Consider the following 27,896-nt stretch of genomic DNA (forward strand, 5'->3'; position numbering starts at 1 on the left):
TATATATATATATATATATATATTCAATAGTATCATTTTGAAGTATTTATTGTACTGTAAATTTTTTTAGAAATATCAACATACATAAAGACTTAAATACTGTACGAATCAAACCACTCAGTGAATATTCGCATGTTTTCTATCAACGTGATCAAAATATTATATTCTACAATATATGAAAAGTCATATGATAAAAACTTTCTAAATCTTAGTAAAATTGCATTTGTTTCAACCAAATCAAATAAAACTCTATAAGTACTCATACACGTGTTGAAATTGAAATCTAAGACAAAGTATCGGTAACCTACACCAAGGCGAACAATTTTCTTGATTGGTTTGACACAAAATTGGCTCCATGTTCTAACTCCACTTCCTCTCTCTAGAATCATTTCCTGCTCTCTCTAGTCGACGATCCCGACGGATGAAAATGAATAAATTTTAAGAATAAAAACGTGGATCTTGATATTTATTAACCAAGCATCACAATGCCATCATCCTCACCTTTGCAATGCTCCTAAAGGGAAGGTTCTATAACTCAAAATAGTGAGCTTGATGTTGTAGTGCTGCTTTCGAGGACCACAACACCCTATTTACAACTCTGTTGTGCTAAGAAATAGGGAGGGCAGTGCCCCCTTTACAATGCTTCTCAACATATAGATAAGCCAGCACTGCCATTACAGGGTTGCAACTTACCCAAGCAATTTTCAAATCACAAAGAGGGCATCGACGCCTTAATTAGAGTGTCGCAGTGCTCCCAAAGAATTTTTTACTTAACATATATATTTTCATCTTTTTTAATTCAAGCCACACACCGTTCTTGATAGATATTTTACATTAGAATAAATTCTAAAATCTCATAGAATTTTAATAGATCTTAAATGAACTTTGTAAATTCTTACTAGATTTAATTCGGATCATTAGCGGAGGACTTAATACTATATTAATTGTTCTTGACTCTCCGACCACCATCACCTAATTATGATCCACCGATTTACAATTTTTTAATCATTATCGCATGTTTACTCGTAACAACTGCCGACTTCATCACTTGCCATCCTTAATAATGTTAACACACATTGTCGCTTCTAAGATCGATGTATTATGTTAACAACAACAATGAATTCCAACCAAAATATTAAGATTTATGCTAGATTGGTGTCGAGGAGTTCTTCCACCTTCAACCAACTAATGTGTTATTTACAGTGCATGGATGCGGCCTTCCCTTGATGCAGGGATTCACTTATAATCAAATACAAATATTAGTGAAATTATTTTAAGTCGGCTAGGCCTTATAATTTTTTTTTTCCTTTTCTGAGGTTACGAGGTAAAATTATGTTCTCTTATAATTCATGTACTTATTTTTTATATATGTGTGTGTGATAGATCTTTGTACAGAACATGAATGTTAAACTCAATCTCTCTATCACCACGAATGTTTAAGTATGCAATAACATATCCTTATACATGTACATAAGATATATCTGTTCTTAGATACTTTTGATTATTCCCTTGTAACATATCTTTGATGTATTAAACTTATTTGAATTATTTTTGAATAACTCATAGTCCAACAAACAATCCGCTCGGTGACTTCTCATTAATAATAATTTAATATGAAATGGTTTTTTAAATAAATTTCTTGAAAAAAAGAAAAGAAAAATAATTGAGTGTTTTATTGTGTAAGTCAAAATTTCCAATATATATCAATATCCTGTTCCCTCCGTAGATGGTCGTGGATGCCGTTTGTTATCCTTCGGTAGCCGTAAGGCGAGTAAGGAATAAAGGTAATAGAGGAAATGCTAAAAGAGAAATATTCATTTCTTAATGATAGCAGAATACAAGTAATGCATGAGTATTTATAGAAACTTAGTGGAGGACCGCATAAGCTTTAACCATGGCAGCTGGTAAGAAGTGTTCTTTTTTGTTTATATGTTAACATGCCCTTGCAAGCAGATGACATGGACTTGTCAATCAGTTTGCGAGGGCTATTGCAGATGTGTTGTCACAGTATAATATAGTTGGCAAATGTTGTGTGCAGTCGAATTCATGTAACAGACGACGTAGCAATATAATTTCGATTGCGGCGGTAGCAATAGCATGATATTCAGCCTCAGTAGATGATCTTGCAATCGTTGTTTGTTTCTTGGCACTCGAGGAGATGAGAGTTGTTCCCAAGAACATGCAGTAGCCCGTGGTAGACTTGTGATCATATTGATTTACTGCCCAGTTTGCATCTGTATAAGCTCGGAGTGTGAGATGGGTATTTGGATTGAGATGTAATCCATAATGTATAGTCCCTCTTACATAACATAGAATACGTTTGAGTGATTCAAAGTTGAGATCGGTTGATTGATGCATATGTTGGCAAGCTTTGTTGATGTCATATGTGATGTCTGGACGAGTAGTTGTGAGATACTGGAGTGCTCCGACCAATTGACGGTAAAGTTTTGGGTTGGAGAACATTGGAGAGTCGGCTTGCTGATGTGATTTCATATGAGTTGGTGTTGCAACTAGTTTGCAATTAAGCATCCCAACTCAATGAGGAATATTTTTCTCCATACTTGTCTTGGTGAAGTAGAAGACTAGTGGATGTTCGTTTGGCGGTAATGCCCAAGAATTGCGTAAGAGCACCCAAACTATGCATGTTGAATCAGTGTTGGAGAGCTTGAAGAAGCTTTGATATGGTACGTTTTGTTGTCAATTCCTGTTAAAATAATGTCATCAACATAAACTAGAAAATACATATTAAAACCATTATTCTGATATATCATGAGAGAGGGATCCGAATTACTAGTGATGAATCCCTGTTGATGAAGAAATCCTGTTAGCATTTTAAACTACTGTCTAGGAGTTTGTTTGAGGCCATAAAGAGCATTGTTGAGCTTGCAGATATGTGTGGGATGATTATTATCTGAAAAAAGAGAAATATTTATTTCTTAATGATAGCAGAATACAGGTAATACATGAGTATTTATAGAAACTAAATGGAAGATCGTACAAGTTTTAACCATGGCAGCTGGCAAGAAGTGGATTTTTTTTGTTTATATGTTAACACCGTTTGCTATCTCGAACCAAACAGCCGTGAAGAGAGCAATCAACCCACCTACAAATCTCGTCCCCAAGGTTTTCGTGTTCGAGAACTCGCGGTGCACTCCACCTATGCATTTTATCTGATTCTAATTTCGTCTTCTCCTACCTAGCATATCCATTTGCACGATCCGAAGGAGCTCGAAAGGAAGAAAAAATGGTGGTCTTTGAAGTGACCCGTAAGGAAACGACTCCCTTCGATGGCCAGAAGCCAGGAACCTCCGGCTTGAGGAAAAAGGTGAGCTTTACTTCACTTCGCTTCCATATTAGGATTGATGACGATTAAAATTGTAGATCTAAAAATCTTTGTATACAAACATTGTATCTTGGTGAAGGGATGGGTGAGGTTGGATCGTGTTGCAATCGATGGGATAGGCTTGAAATTCTGTCCTATGAACGAAATCATAACAACAGAACTCGATTCCTCTGTTCTGTGGATATGTGGTCACGATAATAGATGTTTCTCATCAAAAATATTTGGTTTTTAATTTTTCCTATGCTATTTTGCCTGTTTAGTCTGTCATTTGATGATTTGATCAATCTTTTACATATTAGGGATTTTCTGCAGCGATCTTTATCTCATCACGGCGCTTGAGCTGAAATGTTATTGGATTTCTCACTCTTTTGGGATTTAGAATTCCCTGTTTGAGATTGATTATTGTACAAAGGCTTGTTGTTTTTGAGCTAAATTTATTTATTTGTAATTAAAAGGTGGCGGAATTAACTTTTTGGAGAACTCCAGTGATTAAATTCATAACTTTTCTTGCTGACTTTATTCTCTATATTCAATTAATACTTTCAAGTGGGATTTCCTTGATTGAGATGTCAATTTTATCAAAGTTTAAGAAGTTTTATTTGGAATATGGAAGAATGACCAGACTAATGTAATTTGTACACATTTCCCCATTAACCAAGCCTATTAATTATAATCATTGAAACATAAGCTCAATTAATTAGATACAATAAGGACAAGCAATTTTATGGGTTACTTCCTAAAGCAAAGTTACTTGTTATTTTTGAACGACAGCATCTTGTTTTCATGTACCTGAGTGTTGTAGAAGGAATGATTCTGACCTGTAGATAAATGAAGCATTAGGTAATACCCTTAGCATGTTTCGGGAGTTATTGCAGATAAAATGCGCCTATTTAAATCGTTTGCGATAAAATATGCTAGAATAACTAAAACAAAAGAATAACTAAAACAAAAGAAAAGTAATATGAACCTAAATGATCCTGATCAATCTCACACTCTTGCTTCCTTACCATTACCTGAAATTATTTAACCACATACAATGAGCTAAAAAGTCCAGCAGAAGATCAAATCCTACAACTGAACTCAAAGCACGACAAATGAGCAATATGCATATTGATGCATGCAAAAATTTGGAAAAGCCTCAAATTTTTTGCAAGTAAAAACAATAACTTCCTAGGAAATTACACACAATTCCCAAAAATACGACAAATTAGACAAAATACAAGTTCTATAAAATAAAAACGACTCTTACAAACTTTGACACAAACAAACTTATATAATAAAAACCTAAACTTGCATTTCATTTGCTTTGAGAAGAATGATACAATTGGAGTGGTCACTTGCAGCGAGAAGAAAGAGATTAGAAGCCGAGACGAAATGGAGGAGAAGCTCGCAAGCTTTCCTAGAAGAAGAGGAAGAGGTGGAACAAGCTCTCAAGCTTTTCCACGAAGGAATCCGCAAGTTTAGGCTCCAAAAATCAACCACATAGCATACTTTTTTCTTTGCCCAAACACCTTATATTTATAGGAGAAAAGAGGACAACCAAACAGTCCTTTTATCTTCATTAAGTCCCATTAAATCAGTTCAAAAAATCTGTCCAGAAATTAGTCCAGATTTAATCTCAACAACACTTAAAAAGCCACCAAAAGTAGCAGCATTTACTCAAAAAATAACAACCGAACAGCCTTGCAATTATTCCAAAACAACTCCCAAAAAGACAACACAGGAACCGGGTAAAATAGCCAGGGAAGCAGCCAAAAAGGCAGCACATGAACCGGGTAGAGGAGCCACGGGAAAGCAGCCAGGTAGCAAACCGAAAAGGAAGAACTGGAACCGGGTAGAGGCAGCCACGAGAAAGCAGCCAGGGAGCAAATTGAAAAGACCAAGGGAAAGGGAAGGAACCAAGGGGAGGAAATCAATGGGCCACATAGGGGGGGGAATGAACCTAATTAAAACCAAATTATGAGCTAAAACATAAGTAGAAGCTCATTAATGAGCTGACTCAAGAAGAAACTTACAAAATTTTTAACTCAACCTATTTTGAACGCCCTCCCCTGCCTACATCACATATCAACAATTAAATCATAACAATTGCATTCATGTGATCATTGAATCAATGCAGAAATAATAAAACTGTATGCTTCAAAAGACAATAAATCAATATGAGTGTCAAATCACAAAAACAATCGTCATATCAATACTACAATCAATAGAGAAATCGTATAAAGAGATAAAAATTAAATTATTGATAAAGGCTATCGAAATCAAATCAATATAGTAAAATCATATAGGATTATACACATGTTATACAGTTGTTCTATATCTGTATTAAATTAGTATTTTACCACATGCTCAATATATTATGTATATCACGTGCTCAATGTATATAACTATATATCATACTTTTTGTTTCAATAAATTAATAACAATATTAATAATAAATTCATACAATAATATGAACATTGCCTCAATAACAGTCATTTCAGTTGTCACACTAAACAAATAAGAATTCTGATTATCACGGTGTTTTTTAGTATCACATCAATGTCAATAAATCGTTGGCTTAGTAAACAAAGTCGTCACTCTTTGTCCGCTAGCACAATAATCATCTCCTTATAACTCGTGATCAATATTACATGAATCATTAGAGGATAATATCAAACCATAGTATTTAAAAGAAATCCCATCTACCCACTATCATATATAGGTTAATCAGTCTCCAACTAACTGGTTAACAAATCTTTACTTATCTTTTACCACAATACTATAACATTAATCTCAATCACTTATCCACATTCATTTTCAATGCATTACAACAAATAAAGTATAATTGAGCTTAATTCAGAAAGTGTTAAAATGTCTTAACGGCTTACAACAAAAAATCCCACTGAGAAAAAAAATCATATTTTTTAGAAATTAACTAAATTACTAGGGATTGTATATAACTACATTATGAAGCTTTTATTGAACTAAAGCGTTATTTTTAGATGTTAAAATAAATTTCTGAGTAAGAAAAAATTGCTATTTTTTTAAATCACATGGTGAAAAATCTCAAATAAATACTGAAAATGTTTATAATCTTAATCTGTATAACATATAAAAAGTTATACAGTGAATATTTTACCAATATAAAATTATTATCATTTTTCGGTAACAGAAACACAAATTTGACCAAAAAATATTAAAATTATAAAATTATTGAAATAAAAAATAAGGCAAATATTCCTTACAACGAGAAGAGCAAATCTCCTAACAGGCTCGACTGACAAAAATCATTCAGCGGCCTCCAAATCCTAGTTTTTCCTTCTCTCTCTTCTCTTTCTCTCTTTAATTTTTTTTTTACATTTCTTGTTTCCAAAATTGATAAGGGATAAGTATTTAAAACATTTTAGTGACTTAGGATATTATGTTAAAATAATAATTTATCATTATATAATTAATTTAATAAAAAAATTTCAGTATAAAATTCATATAAATTCTTTTGGGGCTTTAAAAATTATAGAAAAATATTCATAAAATAACTCATTTTATTTAAAAAAATTATGATGAAATCGGTTTGCAAAACGGATACTTGACGGTCCCAAAATCTCTACTTGTACCGATAGATGCCAATTGCTTAAGGATTTTCACAATTGCCCAAAAATTCTGAAAAAATTTGTGTAATTAAAACACTATAATATCGATGTTATGGAGAAGACAGTTTGTGATTTGGACTTATATTGACTAAAAAAAAAAAGCAGAGTCAAAATATCGATGTTGTTACACTGCTTGTCATGAATAATGGTCGGCATGTTTTATTGCATCCTGCTTATCTTTATGTGTATTCATTTTCTGTTTTTGCAATGAACTTATTTTAGTTGTTCAATTCTTATTCAGGTTGTAGTGTTTCAGCAACCTAATTACCTTCATAATTTTGTTCAATCAACATTCGATGCACTTACTTCTGAGAAAGTAAAAGGTAAGATTTCTATTCAGGTTAGAATTGCGACTTTTACTGGCCCAGCTCTATGTTCTATCATTCTATGAGTGGGGCAGAACTGCTGTTTGTCTTGTAGCTCTTCTTTTTGGTAGAATTTGTTGGCTAAAAATTATTGAAGTTATGTCAGTTTATCCTTTTTTTCTTGCTAGTTGTCCAATAGTTAGACAGTATTGGGCAGAGTGGAAACTTTATGAATTTGATATTTGTTTGTTGAAGTCATAAACTGTATTTATTCAACCATTATTGTAGGAGATTATGCTTGAATTGTTGCAAAAATTGGTTTTGATTGTGGTCATTGAAGAGAGTGCTTTTAAAATTTGTTTAATTTGATTCCTATTGAAATTAAGGAGAGATAATTGAGTTTTGAGGACTTTTATCACATGATTTTAAGCCTTTGAATTAATTATTTGAATGATGAAAGTATAGCTGATCACTTCAATGTCCCTTTAAGGGAATAAAGTGTGCAGAAGGAAATTGTGTCCTGTGTTGTGGGGCGGGTGGGGTGGCTTGTTCTTCTCCCCGCACCTCCATTTTCTCCTTACATCTATTTTGAGTTTAGTATAAGTAATTTAGATCTGCCATCTACGTTAACAAAAAAAAAGCTACTATATAGTTGTAGTCCACTTCATTTTCCACTATTTTACAATGATACAACAATACAATAATTTTTAACTATTGTCCCATTCATTTCATCATTTGTCTATTTTGCCTTTATAAAATTTAAACTTGTTAATCTGATTTGGTTTGATTTCAGATTATGTAACTACCACAACTGAGAACCTACCCATTATGCTGGTTATGAGCATTTTAGGAACCACAATCGAACCAACCAATACTAGAACCAAACCAGATTGATTGCTTTAGTTTGATTTGGACTGGTTCTTCAGATATTTGTGCTCATCGCAAATTATTCCACCTGATTGTTACACCAAGTGAACTTGCTGTCAAGGAAACCTGAATTGATTAGCCAATAACCAGGTCATAACAAACATCTTATCTGTCATGTTTTATTCAATGAATGAATCTATACCGAGCTTGCTACCAAGAAAACCTGCTAGCTTAGTGGCATAATTTTTGCGGTTGACTGCTTCATGGTATCACCGCAGTAGCTGGATTATAAACTGGCTATAGGTTTGTAAACGTTCTTCCTTCGTTGTTTGTGTGGTTTACCCTCCATTTCCCCTGTACAGTCCTGCCTTTTGACGGGGTTATTCTTTTTTACTGACAAATTAAGTTAATCTGATGTAGTCATGCAGTTTACTGAATGCTCAAACTATTGGCTAAATAATCCTTAAGCTTTTTTATATCGAATTTTTTTATTTTTAGTTTGTGAGAATGTAATCAAAATGGTGATCTATGAAAATTTTTATAACATATTAAAAAATTGCTAATGGTGCATAATTATTTTTTTGAGGGTGCAAATTTTTATTTGTTTTTATATGCTCCGTTATGCTATTTACAATGGTACATCTTTTTTATTTTGTTTTTCATTTTTCTCCCCCTTTCACAAATGTGACTATCTGCAACAGCTAACTCTTAAAATATTAAGTTTCCTCAACCGTTAGTTGGCCCTCACTTTTGAAATGCAGGTGCGACGCTTGTTGTTTCTGGGGATGGCCGATACTTCTCAAAAGATGCTATTCAGGTTTACTTTTAGCCCATGATTTTTTTTTGCTTGTCAATTCATATGTTTCCTTTGACAACATTAAGCAAATCTGCTTTGCTAAAGAAAATTGTCATTTTTGCCGTCTTTGCTGAAGAAAATTAAATAGATGGCTAGATGTATAGATTTAGTAAAATCAACTATTTAGTTGGCTGCTAGTCAAAGTAAACTGCTTTGCTAGATGTCATTTTTGCCAGTCTTCATAAACTTTCATTTATTTTTCTTTAACTTGTGTTCCTCAAATTGGCAGATCATCATAAAAATGGCAGCTGCAAATGGAGTCAGAAGTATATGGGTTGGTCTAAATGGTCTGCTCTCCACACCCGCTGTGTCTTGTGTCATTCGTGAGAGAGTTGGTGCAGATGTAAGGGCACTGCTTTAACACATTTAGGTCCATTGATATGTTTTATAGGGGTTATTACTATTTTTGTTTTTTTCCTGGCGGCTTTATCTATATTTCCTTATTACCTCCACCTTTATCTACTGCAGGGATCCAAGGCTACAGGTGCTTTTATTTTGACTGCTAGTCACAATCCAGGTGGACCACATGAGGCATGTTTCTCTTACCAGTCATCTTTGAAGAATTTTAAATGAGTTTAGAACTACAATTTGATATTAGATTTCTTGTTCTTGCTTAAAATTTATTTGCATTCTTTGCAAGTTTTCAAAGTGATTCTAAGTTTCAATGGTTTATGGAGACATTGAGTGTTTTACTAAGCATGATTTTTTTTTGCTTTTATCCTTCTTCATTAGCTAGTATTTAATTCTTTGTCTTGAGAGACTATATTGTATGATATATCAGCAGAGGCTAATTATCGGCAACATTCAGTATTAGCCTTTCAAATTTGTCAAGTATTGCAATGCCTTACTGCAATGATTGGTAGCAAGAATAACAAACATCCCGGCTTCGTCCATAAGACTAGGATAAAATCTCTTATCCCTTCTCATATTTTCTATCAGAATTTGTGGTATGAAATTTGCTTGTCATTTCCACTAACAGTGAACTTGTGCTTCCCAGGATTTTGGAATCAAATACAATATGGAAAATGGCGGACCTGCTCCAGAGGCTATTACTGATAAAATTTATGCCAACACGAAGACAATCAAGGAGTACCTCATTGCAGAGAACCTTCCAGATGTACGATTTTTACCACAGTTGTGAAATTGTTTCCTTTCTGCATGTAGTTGCTTTCATTCAAGAGTTTTTTGGACCATTTTATTGCAGGTAGATATTTCTACCATCGGGGTGACCAAATTTACTGGACCTGAAGGAGGTTATGATGTGGAGGTATTCGACTCTGCCAGTGATTATGTGGAATTGATGAAGTAAGAAACTTTCTGCTATAGCAAAGCATAGAATAGATCTGCTCATTGGCCTCAAATGAATATTTTTCCTGTTTGAAACTTGGTTTAAAATTTCAAATTGGTCTTGCAAGATTTAACTGATATGATAGATCATTGAATCAACCAGATGAAGGTACAATTATTCTGCAAGAAGGCTTTTAGACATTTATATTTATTTTGTTTCACTTTATGGAAGTGTAGCTATTATTTGCAAGAAAATATTAGCTAGTATTTGTGTTTATTTTTATTTGTTTTATGTGTTTATCTCGACGTCCATGTTTGTGTTATAAGGTAGGTTCAGTAACTGTGCTTGTTATATAATCTTCTATACCTGTCTGCACATTCATTTGCACATTCTCAGGGCATATATATTGATGCTACTCATCTCTCTCTAACAGCTTGATTTTAATTATTCCTGAGAATCAAATTCTATTCAAAATTAAGCTCTCTGTTAACCTTCAATATCAGGTCAATTTTTGATTTTGAGTCCATCCAAAAGCTTCTTGCATCGCCAAACTTCACATTTTGGTATGCATACTTGCCACATGGTAGTAATCTCATTTTTGCTTCTTTTAGAATTACTGGCATTACGTTATCTTTACTCCATTAACAGCTATGACGCTCTTCATGGTGTTGCTGGAGCTTATGCAAAACGCATTTTTGTTGAAGAGCTTGGTGCAAAAGAAAGTTCCCTGTTAAATTGCACACCTAAGGTATTTCACTACAGCAGAGAGTATCAACTATATACCTTGGTTAAGTTCCCTTGTTCATATCAATGTCCTGCATTATGCAAACAGGAAGACTTTGGCGGAGGTCATCCGGACCCGAACCTGACTTATGCAAAGGAACTAGTTTTGCGAATGGGGTTGGGCAAATCTAACCCACAAGATGAACCCCCCGAGTTTGGTGCAGCTGCTGATGGTGATGCAGATCGCAACATGATTTTGGGTAAAAGGTATAGAACAATGAAAGAAGTAATTTTTGCTGGCATACTGGAAATTGATAATTTTATTTTCTTTATTTTTAGGTTCTTTGTGACCCCATCAGATTCTGTTGCCATCATTGCTGCTAATGCTGTTCAATCCATTCCTTACTTTTCTTCTGGATTGAAGGGTGTTGCCAGGTAGATTTTGTATACTTAATATTCTTACTAAATCCTTATCTAATTTTTCAACATCTGCATGCATTTTGATTCACTCAATTTATGTGAGCTTTCAGTTCATATTTTAGTAATATTTGGTTAGATACGTGGGCTATTTTAGCTACTCGGTGGAATTACAGATGACTGCGGAAAGTTGATGTGATGTATTGTGTTATGCCATCCTAGTTTATCTTAATTTAATGATTGAGTCATTGTGACATAACTATATAAGATGGCAAAATTTTATTAATTTTAAAGAAAGAATTAATAGATAATTGACTACTTATGCCACTGTGCTTATTAGATAATTCTTAATTAATTCTTTGATTGGCAAATTTGTGATGAAAACCTCACTTTTTTTTCAAATGATAGGCTTTATTTTTATGCTACTTAGCTAAGCTAATGGGCTACCATTTTATCTTACTTTGGTGAATTACAAGCGAGGTCATCACTTCATTCCTAATCCAACATGGCTATCTTATAGTCCTGCTGATTTGAGTAATTCGTAAATGTGATTGATTTAGATGACAGAGCTTTTCTTATCCTTTTTTGCTGTTTTAAAATTGATGTAAAAATTTGGTAACAAGAAAAAAAAAAGGGGGGATATCATTTAGGCTTGTAAACAAGTGCGAGTGGAGAACCAACAAGGTTGAGTGATATAATCAATGTGAAAAGACTGGTGGAACTGTGAACAGAAGCAACTACAACATGGATAAAAACTCAAAACAACTTTGCAGAAGAATTTACAACGGATTCAGCTCTCAAATTGAATACTTGGAAAAGAAAATAAATATTGTTGGGGATGGAAGTAAACCACATGATGAAACAAACTAGTGAGTAAAAATAGTTGAAAGAAAAAGGATATCAGGATTTAACCTAGAAAAACCCAAAATTGGAAAAAAACCATGGAGCTACACCACACCAAGAAATTCACTATGAAAATAGGGACAAATAAGTACAGATCTCTCTTCTCATTCTCTCTATCCTTGCTTCTTTTCTTTTACATTGTTCTCGCTCTCTCCTTGCTTATTTTCCTATTCAGCTCTCGGGGCGATTAGGAACACATTGTTGATCCTTGATGTAATCTAACCGAAATAGGAAAATACTTGGTCAAACCACCTTGTGTTTGAACACAAGTAATATTATGGATGGAGCAGGGTGGTGTATCTACGGGTGAGCAAAACTGGAGTACATATAGTCAAGTGCAAACAAAGAGAAGAAATCGACTTTCAACACTCAGAATGAACTCCATTGTGTATATTATGCAAAACAAGAGGTTGAGAGAAAGGAGGTTGAGAAATAAAGGGTTGAAGGATGATGAGGACCCTTTGGTGTGTGATGATGTGGCATCTGATAATGAGTGGTTCATAGATGATGAGACAGATTTTTCATTATCAGACTTGCAACTAGAGGATCTAAGTATGAATGTCTTAAGGGGCGAAGCAGATCAAGTGGAGACATCCACTAGTAGCACACCACACACATCCACTAGTAGCACACCACACACATCCACTAGCTTTGCAGCACAACATCCAAATAAATGTATTCCACAACTTCTTATATGCTATTACATTATATTTATATCAAGTGTGCAAGTAACATGATAAAACTTGCATTCTTATTGAACAGAGAAGAGAAAAGTGAATCACATTGAAGATGATGAAGATATGACATTCATAGATACAATTGGAGAAGGAGATTTCCTGGAAGAATCATTTAGTGATGGGACTTGATTGGATTATATATGTCCCTTCTTATTTGTATTTTAGGAGTTTTAATAGACTATAATTTTGTGGTTTTGTATTTTGGAACATGATTTTATTGCATCTCTTTTCTTAATTTTCACTAATTCCACTTGTCATTTAGATGTTTTTATTTTACGATAGAATCTTGCTATTATTTACCTGCTAAAACCCTTAAATTCTCATTTACGCAATTCTGCGTCTGTGAAGCTTACGCCTCACACCGCCTCGAGGCTTACGCCTCACCTTAGGGACGAAAAATGCATTGAGGTTTATTTTATGCAATTTTAAACCTTGTAATAAATAAATATTATTCACATGGTAAATGATTTATTAAAAGTTTTGTTTAAAAATGAATTTTATGGACATTAAATATATTATGATCTCATAAACCTGAAGTTATCTATTTACCTCCACATCATGTGGAAACTCTTTATTGCTATTCTTTATATAGCTTTTTAATTTTTCTTGTGTTAAGAGCTCACATGGAGTGGTGGGGCTATGGGAAGATGCTTTACGGTGATTTGGGGCAAATAAATATAATAAAAATTTTCATGTTAATTTAAAATTATTTTTTAAATATAAATTAATTTGTTTATTTAAGAAATTTATTTAATATTTAATCTTTAATATAATATATTTATTTATTTAAAAAATGTGGTAATGAACTGGTTGGTTCTAAAGAAACCAGATTTGGTTTATCGATTCGCCGGTTGAACCGAAGATTCTGACCGATTTAGTTTGGTTTGATGCAGAAGCGGTTTTTAGAGTGGACTGGACTGGCCTTATGACTGGTTCACGGTTGAATCAGTCGGACCGGTCCGATTTTTAAAACATTGGATAATTCTACTATGAAATGTATAAAGGAGTACAAATTGAGAGTAACAAAACATGTCAAATCTTTTTTCTCATAATTTAAGACAGTTGTGGATGAATCTCAGCACAATCTTTCTCAAGTAAAAGCCAATGAGAGAAGCCAAATTCCTCTCTTATTAAATCTCCATAATACAAATGTATGAATCTCCTTCCTCAAAATCTTGAAACTCAGAACTAGGGAAGCCACCAAACAACTCTTGAAACTCAGAACTAGGGAAGCCACCAAACAACTCTTGAAACTCAGAACTAGAGAAGCCGCCAAACAACTCCTGTAAATGCTGGTCTCTTACAGTTGCTTTGAAAAAATCACCAGAAGTCGAAGTCCCTATTACAAGTGATCTCTAGTTTTACATCCCACGTCTTTGTCTATTACAACACATGATTTAATAGGATTCATGTTCTTGTTTTTGGTAATTACTAAAAAATGCCTCCTATTTGATATAAATATAAACACCCAGGCATGCCTTCAGTTTTCCAAACTCCACGAGCAAGGAATGTTGTTTGTTCTCTGGGGCCACCTACGAATGGCCCCAAAAAAAATCCAGTGGCAGTAGACTATATAGTTAATCTTCAAACAGCCAAAATAATCAATGGGATGCAGGATCATATGGAGCTTCAACTTATGCAACCAGCACAGTAAATTTACACATCGCTGCATTCACTAACAGCAACATGAAACTAAACTAGTTTTCACCTTCCACTCTGAAGGACACCTGGTACTCCTATGGATTTAATAACATAGCCTAGAAATCATCTATGGATTTTATAACATATTTGTCAAAGTGTGGTTAATAATTACATTTTTCAGCAAAGGAATTCAAATCATTGAATTGCAGATTGTTTGTACACTGTGTTTTTACTGCCTATGTTGAATTATGGTGTATATTGTATGCTCATGCTCATTTGATAGTTTTTCAAAGTTAACGATGATGTTTGTTTCTACTCTTTTTAGTTGAATGTTCAATAAATACTAATTAGAACCGTGGGATTTTTTTCTTTAGAAGATAGATACAATGCTTATAATTAGATCTTTTTTTTTCTTTAATGAAATCACTTTGTTTGGTTCAGGTTGATTATTTAGATATGTGATCTTTTCATCCTGTTCCTTTCCTTAGTTTGGCATGTCGATAGTTACCATATAACTCTGTTTTGCTAACTTCTGGGAACCTTTTTTAGGAGCATGCCAACCTCTGCAGCTCTTGATGTTGTGGCACAGAATCTAAGTCTGAAATTCTTTGAGGTATTTGAAAAGTGCTTGCAGTAGCTACCCATTGTATATTTTTTCTTGTTAATATCGGTATCTTACAGACAGAGAGCTGATTTATTTTAGGTACCTACTGGATGGAAATTCTTTGGCAACTTAATGGATGCTGGCCTTTGTTCAATATGTGGTGAAGAAAGCTTCGGGACAGGTAGGCTATATTTCATCATTTATGCCATTTTCAGCTACCTTGTACTTATAAGAAGGTATCAGTTTCTCCTGTATTCAATCTTTTTAGCTAGACACCCTTGCCTAGGCTGGTTGGTTGAGGTCTTTAAGACCCCATCCAATTTGTTTTGAATTTGAAGATTGGCTCGTGTCTTCTTTGACACTCACCTTTCTAAAACAAATCCTTTTAGTTAATTGAAATGGGTAAATATCTAAATATGTTTTAGTTTATGTGTTTATTGGATTGGGCTCGTCCTAAACATTTATAGGGCTTAAAACACTGTCAGTGTAGCTTATGGGTGTGGACCATCGAATCCGTATTTCTACACCAACTGATTAATTAGTCTCCTCCACATCTTTTTTCACATTCTTCTTGTGAATACTAACAAATAAATGCCATGCAAATAGATTAATTATTGAGATCTCTATTGATTTTTTTTTTTTTTTCTGGTCTAATTTACGAAAGCTAAAGTTACATATTTATTTACTTTCAGGTTCAGATCATATACGTGAAAAGGATGGGATCTGGGCAGTCTTAGCTTGGCTTTCAATTCTTGCCTACAAGAACAAGGACAACCTTAATGGGGGTAAGCTCGTTACAGTGGAAGACATAGTTCATCAGCACTGGGCTACCTATGGTCGCCACTTTTATACTCGATATGATTATGAGGTAATATGATAGAATAAGTTTGCGTACCTATTTCTGTGATGGGAGTTGAGGAAGTAGCAATATAAATTTTTCCTTCTCAATATTATTGCTCAACTAACATCAGTCTTTTTATGTTATTACTGAATAGTTTAATTTTTGTAATATAGAATGTGGACGCAGCTGGAGCGAAGGAACTGATGTCATATTTGGTGAATATTCAATCATCCCTTCAAGAAGTTAACAAGTAATCCTTCAATTTATGCTCATTTTGTTTAAAACAAGGTTGATTTTCCATATGTGATCAGAAGTATGTCTTTGAAGTCAAGTTCCAACATTTTTTCTTCTTTTCGCATGGCATTATTATCTTCTTGCATATATATATTTTGGTTATATTTGAGCATTCCTCTGCATGTCGCTAAAATGACTCCTCAAGCTATATGACTATGTATGTGTTAGGAAGTGCTTGCAGAAATTTAGGAAAGGCCTTGCTGAAATTTGATTTCAGCAATTTCAGAAAAAATCAATGACAAAAAAATCAGAATAAAACACACGAATGCTTTTTTTTATTGAAAATTTTATGAAATGAAAGAAAATACAATATGCAAGTGGATCTTCAATTGGAGAGGAAGATCCGGCTCTCCTAAATCTTTAGCCATTGGTTTTCCCAAACACTCTAAGAATAATCTAATTTCAGCAAACAACACCTATCCCTAACCTAGGAAAAACACCTATTTAAAGCAAAAAAAAAAAAAAAAAACCAATAAACAGTAAATGCCCAAACAGACCTTCCCGAATTCCTTCCTATTTTCTTAATTATTTTCCTCCCAAAACAACTCTCAAATGAGCCCTTAAATCTGTCATCTTCAATTAGTAAACATTTCCTAATTAATCCTCTCCAAATCGGCCCACAAATCTGCCATTTTCAATTAGATAATATTTCCAAATTAATCTGCCCTCAAATATGCTCTCTTCAATTAGTAAGCATCTTCTAATTAATTCCTTTTGATTAATAATCTTCCTAAATAGCTCTCCTTAATTAGGAAACTTCCTGATTCCCTCTCAATCAAATCGGTCGATCCATCAATACTCCCCTCCCAAAGTGCCACATTGTCTTCAAGGTGGAACGAAGGAAACTGCAACTAAAGCACTTGACTAATAGCATTGGACTGAAAAATGGATTGGCATTGGGTCGAGTGATCCCTTTCTCTAGCATCTCCCTAATCAATATCTCAATTTCATCCTTATGGATTTGGGGATGATGGTACAGACGAACACTGATATGTGAGACTCCTTCCTTCATGATGATAGCATGCTCGCATTCTTGTAGAGGAGGCAACCCTGAATGGATGGAACATGATGTGAAACAAGCAAGCGATGGAGTTACTTTAAGAAATTAAAGAGAGCAATTTAAACAAAATAATCCACATAAAATTTTCACTTATGGAAAAAGTTTGATTCTTGGAATTCGTGGTTTTTAACTTGCTTAAGCTAAGAAGAGCGGAGTCGATTAACCAAACAATTTAAGAAAATGCAAAGATCAACTGTAAAACTACGACGATAAATAAGAATCCGTGATTTAATAATGAGAACTTTCACCTTTGAAGCCCAAACGATCAACTAGTCTAGGCTTTAGCGGAAGAAGAGTCTCCACATTAGAACCGAGGTCACTCCGAGGAAGAAGGAGCCTAAGATCGTCGTTCTTGGATTGGTGGCCGGAGTGGTGGAGGATGGCGGTCGTCCAAGGATGATCCAACGTCCTTTTGATCTTTGCTCGTCGATCACATCAACTAATGTGTACTGGATGCGGTCGATGTAATCTTCAACAGATATCAGATAATTAAACAAAATCTGAAATTAAAATTTCAGTTTTAATAGCAATAGGAGGTTCCTCAATTAAAACAATCAATTGGATTGGATTTGAATTTCAAATTCAAATTCAATTTCAATTTATTTTGATTGCAAGAATTAAGAGGACAATTTAGGAAACCTTTAATGGCCAAAGAAACTCCTAGATTTCAGATTTTGAAATTTGAAAGAGGATGGGGAGAGGGAGGCGGCGGCAAGGTGGGGGGAAAATCGGCGGCTGGAGCTGTCCGGTGGCTGCTGGACGGAGGAAGGGCCGGCGGGTTGAGCTGGGTAAGCCGGCGGCCTGGCTGGATTCAAAGGAGTCGGTGGCCTTAGGGTGAGAGGAGGAAGAACAATGAAATCTGAGAAATTTTGTCTTTGATTTCCCTCACCTCGAATCTCTTCAAAAATTTACTTCCACATGACAAACTTGGACTAAACCTAGAACTCACGAAGAGATCTAGTTCTCCCTTTGAACTCACTAAGAGATCAAAGGGAAGTGCACTCACAAAGAGAACAAAGGGAAATATTTTTCATTTCAACCAAAAACTAGCTATTTCATGAGAAAAGGGCCTTATAAATAGGCCTCAAAATGACAAAGAAGCAAAAGACAAAAATGCCCCTGGGCCTGCAATAGCTACAAAATACCCATGAGGGCAAAAACGGAAAAACATAAAATAAAAATAAACTACTACATAAAATGATGAAAATACAGATCATGATCGTGGCCGTTGATCTCCGGCATCTCCTGAAGGTACATGTGTCGAAATCGCTGCTGATGTCCCCATCAGAACACCACTCGATATTGCTGTAGGAGTGATTGAACCATGTCTGGTGCTTCTATATTCTCCCCATCTTCTTCTCCTTCCAAAGTTTTAGCTCCATAAAAAATCCCATTTCTTCACCCTTTCCTTTCCTTGGAAGTGGCTCCAAAGATGGCATCTCCTCTTCTTCCTCCAAAACTTCTACCTCTCGATCCTCCCTCATCGTCCCTATATTAGGGTTTCCCCTACTTCCCCGTCCAATCAACGATGCTCTCGACTCCATTGTTGTTGGTTGGATGTGAAGCTCCAATAGTTTCCTTATCATTTCTTCTAGATTGGTAAAGTTTTCCTCCATTGATGTCATTCTATCCTCAAACGATTTGAATTGGCCAAGTTTTCTCTTAAGATGCTCTTCAAAGGCATCAACTTTATTTGCCACCATATGTCCCAAAAAAATACTATGATACCACTTTGTTAGGAAGTGCTTGCAGAAATTTACGAAAAGCCTTGGTTGAAATCTAATTTTAGCAATTTCAGAAAAACCAACGACAATAAAATCATGAATAAAACACACGAGCACTTTTTTATTGAAAGTATTATGAAAGAAAAGACAAGATACAAGTGGATCCTCAATTGGAGAGGAAGATCCGGTTCTCTCAAATCTCTAGCCGCCGGCTAGAGTCTAAACACCCTAAAAACAATCTAATTTCAACAAACAACACCTATCCCTAACCCTAGGAAAATCACCTATTTAAAGCAAACAATAAACAGTAAATACTCAAACAGACCTCCCCCGATTCCCTCCTATTTTCTTAATTATTTCACTCCCAAAACAATTCTCAAATCAGCCCCCAAATCTATCATTTTTAATTAGGAAATATTTCCTAATTAATCCCCTCAAAATTAGCCATATTCAATTAGAAAATATTTCCTATTTAATCCTCTCCAAATCTGCCCACAAATTTGTACTCTTCAATTAGGAAATATTTCCTAATTAATCAGCCCCCAAATATGCTCTCTTCAATTAGGAAACATCTCATAATTAATTCCTTTTGATTAAGAATCTTCTTAAATAGCTCCCTCTTGATTTAGAAGATTTCCTTATTCTCTTCAAATCAAATCGGCCAGCCCATCAATATGTATCTAGTATAATATATATGCCAATGTTTTAGTAGCACATAGGAGGTTTCAGGAGGTGGTTGTTAGTTGTCGATTTTAGTCTGCAGATCACCAATGATATTTGGGAAAAAAAAAAAAAAACATAAGTTTTGTAATGCAACTACTTAGGAAAGAATGATATTATAGAGGTAACTCATAAAATGATTTTTAATAAATTCAAGCAAATGGAGGATATCCGAGTGGATTTGTTATTTTCTCACTAAAATTGTTTCCTCTTTTACAGTATCCCTATCTGCTGTTTAGAACCTATACAGATTTGAAACACTATTGGCTTGTAGCATGAACAACTATTTTTAGGAAGTTTGCTTAATTTTTGGACAACAATGAGTTTATGTGCCTTATGATTACATCCTTGATGAAAGCTTATGGTCCACTATTACTGTTGTGTAGGGGTATCATAGGGGAATACAATGAGTATACTTTCTTAGCCTGTCTACTATCATAAAAATCACTGTGAACCCTATTGATCGGGGTAATCCATCATAGAGCTAAAGTCTGCAATAATTCTCCTGGAGACATAGCCATGTACTTGTTCCCTGGAAGATCTCACATCTGGCTACTTGTCTACATCTTTGTGCATCTCCTTCCAGTATAACTCTGAGGCAAGTCTCTTGTAAGTCTTCTGCACCCCTGAATGGCTCCCAATAGTGCTCCCATAAAACTCCTAGAGTAGGTGTGGAATGTGAACTGATGTCCTAAACATCACAAATCTCCCTTGGTATAGGAGCCTCTCCCCTTCCACAGGAGTCTCTAACTCATTTCGTGCACTCTCCTCCTTAATGGCCTCCCAATCCAGCATCAGTGGTATCGAAACAGCTACTGTCTGTAACTCCCCCATACACCTGGATAAGACATCTGCTGCCTTGTTCTCTATTTCTGGCCTATACTGAATTTCAAAATCATATCTCAGTAACTTTGACAGCCATCTCTAGTGCTCCTTTATCACCATCCTCTGCTCCAACAGATACTTCAGGCTCCGCTGGTCCGTCCTGACAATGAAGTGTCGGCCTAACAAGTAGGGTCGCCACTTCTAGATGGCTAACACAATGGCCATCAATTCTCTCTCATAGACTGACTGAAATGCTTGCCCTAGTTGTCAACACCTAGCTGAAGTATGTGATGGGTCAATGACTCTTCATGAGTGCTGCTCCCAATCTATATCCTGAGGCATCTGTCTTCACCATGAAGACTTGAGTGAAATCTAGGGCCAAGACAGGCACATTTGTCATGGCTTTCTTCAAGCTCTTAAAAACTGTTGTGGCCGCCTCCCCCCATAAGAAACCATCATTCTTCAAATTTTTTGTCAATGGCCATACAATGAAGATATATCCCTTCATGAACCTCTTGTAGTAGCCCGTTAGCCCTAGGATTCCCCTTAACTCCCTAAGATTCTTAGGTAATGGCCATCTCAACATAGCTTGAATTTTGGCCTGATCTACTGCTACACGCTCCTTAGAGATTACATACCCCAAGTACTTCACACTGGCCTATACAAAATAATATTTCTTTAGATTCATCCTCAGCTGGCGCTCCTCTAACACCTTATCAAGTGCCCCCAATGTTCCTCCTCTAATTTATTGTAAACCAGGATATCATCAAAAAATACCAACACAAATCGCCTGAGATAGGGTCAAAAGACCTTGTTCATGAGGGACTGGAAAGTGGTTGGAGCATTAGTGAGGCCAAAAGGCATCATTAGGAATTCATAATGACCTTCATGAATCTTGAAAGTAGTTTTTGGCACATCTTCGCTTTTCTTTCTGATCTGATGATACCTTGACTTCATATCATTTTTTTTGAAAATAACTGTCTCACTCAGCTCTTCCTGTAGCTCATCTATAACTTGGATAGGAAACTTGTCTAGCATAGTTTCCTTATTCACCGTCCTATAGTCCACGCAGAATCTTCAACTCCCATCCTTTTTCTTAACCAGTAATACTGGGCTAGAAAAGGACTCACACTGGGTCTGATAATCCCTTAACTTCTCAATTTCATCCTTCTGAAATTGAGAATAGCAGTAGGGCCTGACACTGATAGGTGACACATCTTCCCTCAAGGTGATAGCGTATTCCTGCTCCCTTGGCGGTGGCAATCCTTGAGGTGGTTGAAAAACTTCACTGAATTATTGAATCAATGGCTGCACTGAAGGAGGAATGTCCCTACCCTCATATAATATGATTCCCTCCTGCCTATGTAGCTCCACCAGATAACCTTCCCCCACCTCCTCTATGCTTCTCATCATGGTTTTAAGTAGGGGTGTGAAAATCGGGTTACAGGTCAGGTTCGGGTCGAACCTGTTATTGACCTGCTACTGTTTGACACGACCTTCGGGTTTTTGGAACCCGACTCGAAACGAGCAGAAAATGTAACTCGAACATGGCCATCGTCGTCGTTACTTTCAATCCAACTGTCGGACCTCCCTTTATCGCTGGCAAGATAGAGATGGGGCCGGAGAAGGCTTCGTCCTTATTCGAATAAGAGAGAGAGAGAGAGAGAGAGAGAGAGAGAGAGAGAGAGAGGCTTTGGCCTTCTTTAGGACGGAACGAATGGGGTCTCCAAAACTCAAAAGGAGGGCTTTAGCTGGTCCTCACACGAGAGAGAGAGAGAGGGAGATCATTAGAGGGGATCTTTGGCCTTCCCTGGGACAGACCAACCGAGCAAGGGAGTGAGGGAGGCTTCGTGCTGGAATGGGCCAAATGAGAACAACAAGGCGGAGATTTAAGCTCGACTAGGTCGTAAGAACGGATAAGAAGAGGGTTCGACTTCGTGTTGCATTCGATTAGAATATGGCCGAGGGTTTTTGGAGGCTTGTGAACCACAGAGAGAGGGAGAAAGGAAGACCGAGCCCGAGAATTGTGTGTTTGTCTTTCGTTTCATAGCGGGAGAGCCTTCTTGCCTCTCCATACCCCAATGTTTTAGTGTCTGTCCTCTCGGTTGAAGAGAATGCATTGAGCGGGAGTCCCTGACGTCGGCTTGTTGTTGTCATTGCTTCCAAATTCCGATCCAACCCTTTTGGCTTCCATGGTCGAAGGAGGTGAATGGGGTCTATATGGGGCAAGGTTTAAAATTGCGTAAATAAGCCTCAAGACATTTTTCGTCCGTGAGTGAGGCGTAAGCCTCACGGTCGAAGAATTGCGTAAATGAAAATTTAAGTATTCTAGCAGGTAAATAACAATAAGCGTCTATCATACAATAAAAATATTTAAATGAGAAGTGAAATTAGTGGAAAATAATAAAATAAATGCAATATATGCATCTCATAGCATAATTCAAAGTACAAAATCACAAATATAAGTCTATCAAATCTTCCAAAGTACAAATAAAACAGAGCATCTAAAATTCAATCATATCCCATCACTAAATGGGTCTTAAAGCGAGGCATCTTCATCTCCAATTGTATCTATGAATGTCAAATCTTCATCATTTTCAATGTTATCAACTTTTCTTTTCCTTGTTCAATAAAATGATTAGTGTGATGGCTAATTGTATATATTTTAAATGTAATAGCACATAAGAAATTGTGAGATACATTTGTTTGCTTGTTGTGCTGCAGTATTAGTGGATGTGTGTGGTATGATACTAGTGGATGTGCTCGCTTGATCTGCTTCGCCTCTCAAGACATCCACACTTAGATCCTCTAGTTGTTGGTCTGATAATGATAAATCTGTCTCATCATCTATGAATCAATTATTATTAGACGTCACATCATCACACACCAAGGGGTCCTCATCATTCTTCAACCCCTTATTCATCAACCTCTTATCTCTCAACCTCTTGTTATGCATAATATATATAACGAAGTTCATTCTAAGTGTTGGAAGTCGATTTTTTCTCTTCGTTTGCACTTGACTATATGTGCTTCACCACATTATCACAAAAATTGCATTTCAAATACATGTCTTCTCGCCACCTCCTACATCAACCTGTATACTGTACTTCCAAGAAGGGTCCCGCCGCAGATGTATTTGACTTTTCTTTGCCCCTAACCATGTTTTCTAATGCACAAATGTAAAATCAAACCAAAAATCTCAAAAAATTGTAAACCGTAGATTTTCTATAACTTGAAAAATCATACCTTGAATTAAAAAAAAAAACCTAAAACCTATACTTGTGTGTCGTAGAGGGCATCGGCATGAGGTGGCGTCGGCGGGAAGGCCAGCCGAGGGAAGCTAGGTCGCGGATCTGGGCTTGCGGAGAACTCCATTCGGTTCGGGTAGGCTGAATGAAAGAAGTGAGGAAATAGGATTTTTTTTTATTAGGAACTTAAGTGGGTGGGACCCGGCTTTATGAGGCGTGCGCCTCAGCCATTATTGCACAATTGGGCCTCTGAGGCGCGCCTCATGGTGGATCCTGAGGCGTAAGCCTCAACTAGACCCAGAATTGCTTAACAATGAGGATCTTGGGGGTTAAATTGCATAGAGGTGCGCCTCTTATTGCGTAATTTTAAACTATGGTGTGGGGAAATCAGGTCATATCTGGGTCAATTTTGGGTCAGCGGGTTGACCAAGATTTGACCCGATTTTTAAAACAAGTCAATTTTGTGAACCGAAATCCAACCCATTTGCCAAACGGGTTGATCCTAACGCAGAATTTTCAGGTCGGGTTCAGATCGAACTCTTCAGGTTCTCACCGCCATGGCCTTCCCTCAGTTTCCTTGTCATCACAGACGGTGAGAACTTGAAGAGTTTGGTCCCCACACCTGTGCCATGGGGTATACTTCTCATCATATCTGAAGCATAGATCTTTTGCCCTCTTCTCCTGCATCTCACTCTCAGTCAGTCTTTTGAAGTCCCCCCTTCGTCCTATTGGCTTCTCCCTGGGATTCTCATGAATGTTACTCGATGGAGGCCCCTTGGATGCTAGAAGGGTGGTAGTCATCCTGTAAGAGCCGCCTGAACTGCTGCCTTTGACTCCCCTCTGCTGGTACTTCTGATCCTCTACTAATTGTGCTAGCTCCATAGCCTCTACCAAGTCACGAGGCCTCATGACCCTGATAGCTGCTGAGATATCTTATTTGAGTCTCTTCATAAAATTTCCCTCCATAACAGTCTCTAATAGTCGATCCAATCAACTTGCCAGGTACTAAAATCTTTTGTGATAATCTTCCACTAAACTTGCCCGCACTAGTGCAAAGAACTGCTCATAAAAGCCCCCTCCCCTGTTGGTTCGAAAAAGTTTCAATAATCATTCCTTGAACTCCCTTCAACTCTTTATGAGCCTCCTCATGTCTCTCAACTAGTACCAAATCAATGTTTTTCCTTCCAAACATAAGCCAGTTGCTGTCAATTTTTCCTCCTCAATCAACTCATTGACGGTAAAATATCTTTCCACCTTGTAGATCCACCCACGTGCATCCTCCCCTTAAAAGATGGGCAACTTCAACTTCCGTACCTTTGGATCTCCCCCATATCCCCTGAATCCTCTGTAATTATCCCTTTCCAAAGTGTTTGGTCCTCCCCAAGAATCCCGATCCTCCCTTCCACGCTCATACCCATACCCCTCTTCACTTTCTCCTCTCCTCCCTTCAAAATTAGCATTCCTCTTTTCTTTCCCAAATAGCACCCCTTGGTGCATGCCCTCCATAACCATGCCTCTCCATATCTTCCATCTCTCTCCTCAATGATCTCCACATTATTTTTCCTCCTACGAATTTCAAAATTCGTATTCCTCACTACCGGACCCCATCCCTCCGATGCCGCCGTTTGATTTTGATTTTCCAATAACTTCTTCACACCATATCGTGAAGATCTGAAACTTGACCTTGCATGGCTGATATTCTATCCTCAACCGTTGCTTTCATTTGGTTCATCTCCTCTTCAAGGCGTTCTTCCAGTGCATTTACTTTCTTGGCCTCCATCGATACGCGGATTTTTGTAGACTAAAAAATCTGGATCTTGACCTCAAAAAACAGCAAACAGCCCCTTCGGCCCAAAAACAGCTGCTGGTTTTCACAAAAATAGCCCAAAAACTGGCCCAAAATCTACTTTGATACCAATTTGATAGGACACACTTGAAGATCTTAAGTAAAATCTATCAATCTTAGCAAAAACAGCGAGAAATACCCACCAAACTTCAAGGAAAAACCAAAAAGCAATAGTTTTATTGTGATAATAAAAAAATAATGGAAGGAAAATACCAAGATACAAATTATCCTCGACTCTAGAGGAGGTTCTACCTCTCTCAATCCCTAGATGCTACTAGAGACCAAGCCGCCAAACTTTGAGAACAAAAGCCTCCACAATCCATTGTATAACCCTAACCCTAATCTTTTTCTCCTACTTAAATCATACAATTAAAAAAATAATAATTAAACCCAAATTCCCCCTTAGTCCTAGCCGCCACCCCTCTTTCCTAATTGAAATCTCTAGTGTGGCCCAACCACCTTGGGTGGCAAATCCAAGAGGGCGGATTGCTTGGTCCGCCGCTTATAAAATTGGGTGGCCCCTTGTAAAGGGCCGGCTAGACCGGTCCAGCATGGACTGGTCGGGTCTAACACAACCCTTTTTTGATTATTAGTCTTGTTTTACTCTACTTTTATTTTGTTGTTCTAGGCAATCATGTGGCGTCAAACTGGTAGTCTTGATACTAATTTGAGTCATGTCAGGGCTTTTAAAAGTAATTCTTGGTTCGTTTTTTATTAATGAGTAAAGTTTACACAGAGTTCTCATCATACGTCTATGCAAATATTTCATTATTTCCTCTATCAAAGATCCTCGTAACTTCAACCCTTAACGTTGCACCCAATGCATGAAACCCCCGTTACTGTAGGAATTCGGTAGGCTTGCCCTCTTTGTGACTTAAAACTTATTAAGGTATGTGGAGTTTTGGATTTAGTATGGATAGTTTAAAAATAAGTTGGTGTAGAAATAAAAAGTGGTTGGCTCTCACTCCAAAGTTCAATTTTTTTAATTGAAAATGAGCTTAACCACTCGCATATCTAATTCAAGGTCCCTCAGTTCACTTTTTAAAGCGGTATCAAAGCCGATGGCTTGGTTGAGATCATGCATCAAATGGCTTTGTTGCAGCAAATGTGATATCTTGCATAATTAAACATAGAATTTATTTATTTTGCTTTTTGCAGGATAATCAAGGCAATAAGATTAGATGTCTCAGATGTTGTGGATGCTGATGAATTTGAGTACAAGGATCCGGTGGATGGTTCGGTCTCCAAGCACCAGGGAATCCGTTTCTTGTTTGCAGATGGTTCCCGGCTGGTATGTTTCTTCCTTCTCAGTATATTTTTTTGTTGCTGATATCAACTCTTCTACAACTTCGTCCAGAATTTTGTAGAATCTGGAAGTTCTTATTTCCCTTTTCATATATATATAAACTGTTTAGATAGCCTTTTTGATATCACCCTGATTTCTCCAATTTGAAGGTATTCCGCCTATCTGGAACTGGCTCAGAAGGTGCCACAATTAGGCTCTACATTGAGCAGTATGTGAAGGATTCTTCAAAGACTTCGAGGGACTCACAGGAAGCTCTAGCTCCTCTGGTATGAAAGCTGAGCTTGTTTAGTTTCTCTTCTTTTGCTCTCTACCTCGAACCAATGTTCATTGTATCCTCATTTCTGCTTGTTATCAATTTCTTATTGTAGGTGGAAGTGGCACTGAAACTTTCCAAGATGAAAGAGTTCACAGGACGCTCTGCACCTACTGTCATCACCTGAGTATATGACAATCGGCTAATAGCATGGAAGTTTTCTACCACTTGTTCAGTTTATTCAAAATAAATCATCTCTTCCTGTTTTTCTACCTATTTTTAGCACAAACAGACGAGTTAATCGAATTTGCCATGCAATTTTGAAGTTTTGTATTCCTTTTGCCTGGGAATATATTTGATTTCATTATTTCTCCACATATATGATGGTCGTTTGTGCAACCTTATATACTTTCATCAATATATCTTTTGATGAATAAAATCAATAGATAAGAAATAAACTCTC

At 36.4% G+C, this 27,896-nt stretch overlaps 1 protein-coding gene across 1 annotated transcript; it reads left to right on the forward strand.

Moving 5' to 3' along the window:
- Window positions 1-3,071: 3,071 nt before the first annotated feature.
- On the forward strand, window positions 3,072-27,896 carry LOC110115522 (phosphoglucomutase, cytoplasmic). The gene is made up of 18 exons (XM_020848783.2): window positions 3,072-3,325; window positions 7,217-7,298; window positions 8,909-8,964; window positions 9,233-9,346; window positions 9,472-9,534; window positions 10,001-10,120; window positions 10,208-10,308; window positions 10,795-10,854; window positions 10,940-11,039; window positions 11,124-11,281; window positions 11,354-11,449; window positions 15,262-15,325; window positions 15,416-15,497; window positions 16,009-16,184; window positions 16,331-16,407; window positions 27,033-27,165; window positions 27,330-27,446; window positions 27,549-27,896. Exons 1-18 carry the CDS (start codon window positions 3,245-3,247, stop codon window positions 27,618-27,620), a joined length of 1,752 nt encoding a protein of 583 aa, XP_020704442.1. The 5' UTR covers window positions 3,072-3,244; the 3' UTR covers window positions 27,621-27,896.

The sequence above is a fragment of the Dendrobium catenatum genome, unplaced genomic scaffold (assembly GCF_001605985.2).
Source record: "Dendrobium catenatum unplaced genomic scaffold, ASM160598v2 fragScaff_scaffold_651, whole genome shotgun sequence".
Taxonomy (NCBI): domain Eukaryota; kingdom Viridiplantae; phylum Streptophyta; class Magnoliopsida; order Asparagales; family Orchidaceae; genus Dendrobium; species Dendrobium catenatum.

Excerpts from the sequence above, each read along its gene's own strand:
- LOC110115522 (XM_020848783.2), top strand. The coding sequence starts at position 3,245 with ATGGTGGTCTTTGAAGTGACCCGTAAGGAAACGACTCCCTTCGATGGC. Across the intron at positions 11,450-15,261 it reads GGATTGAAGGGTGTTGCCAG|GAGCATGCCAACCTCTGCAG; the intron begins GTAGATTTTGTA and ends AACCTTTTTTAG. Across the intron at positions 15,498-16,008 it reads TGAAGAAAGCTTCGGGACAG|GTTCAGATCATATACGTGAA; the intron begins GTAGGCTATATT and ends ATTTACTTTCAG.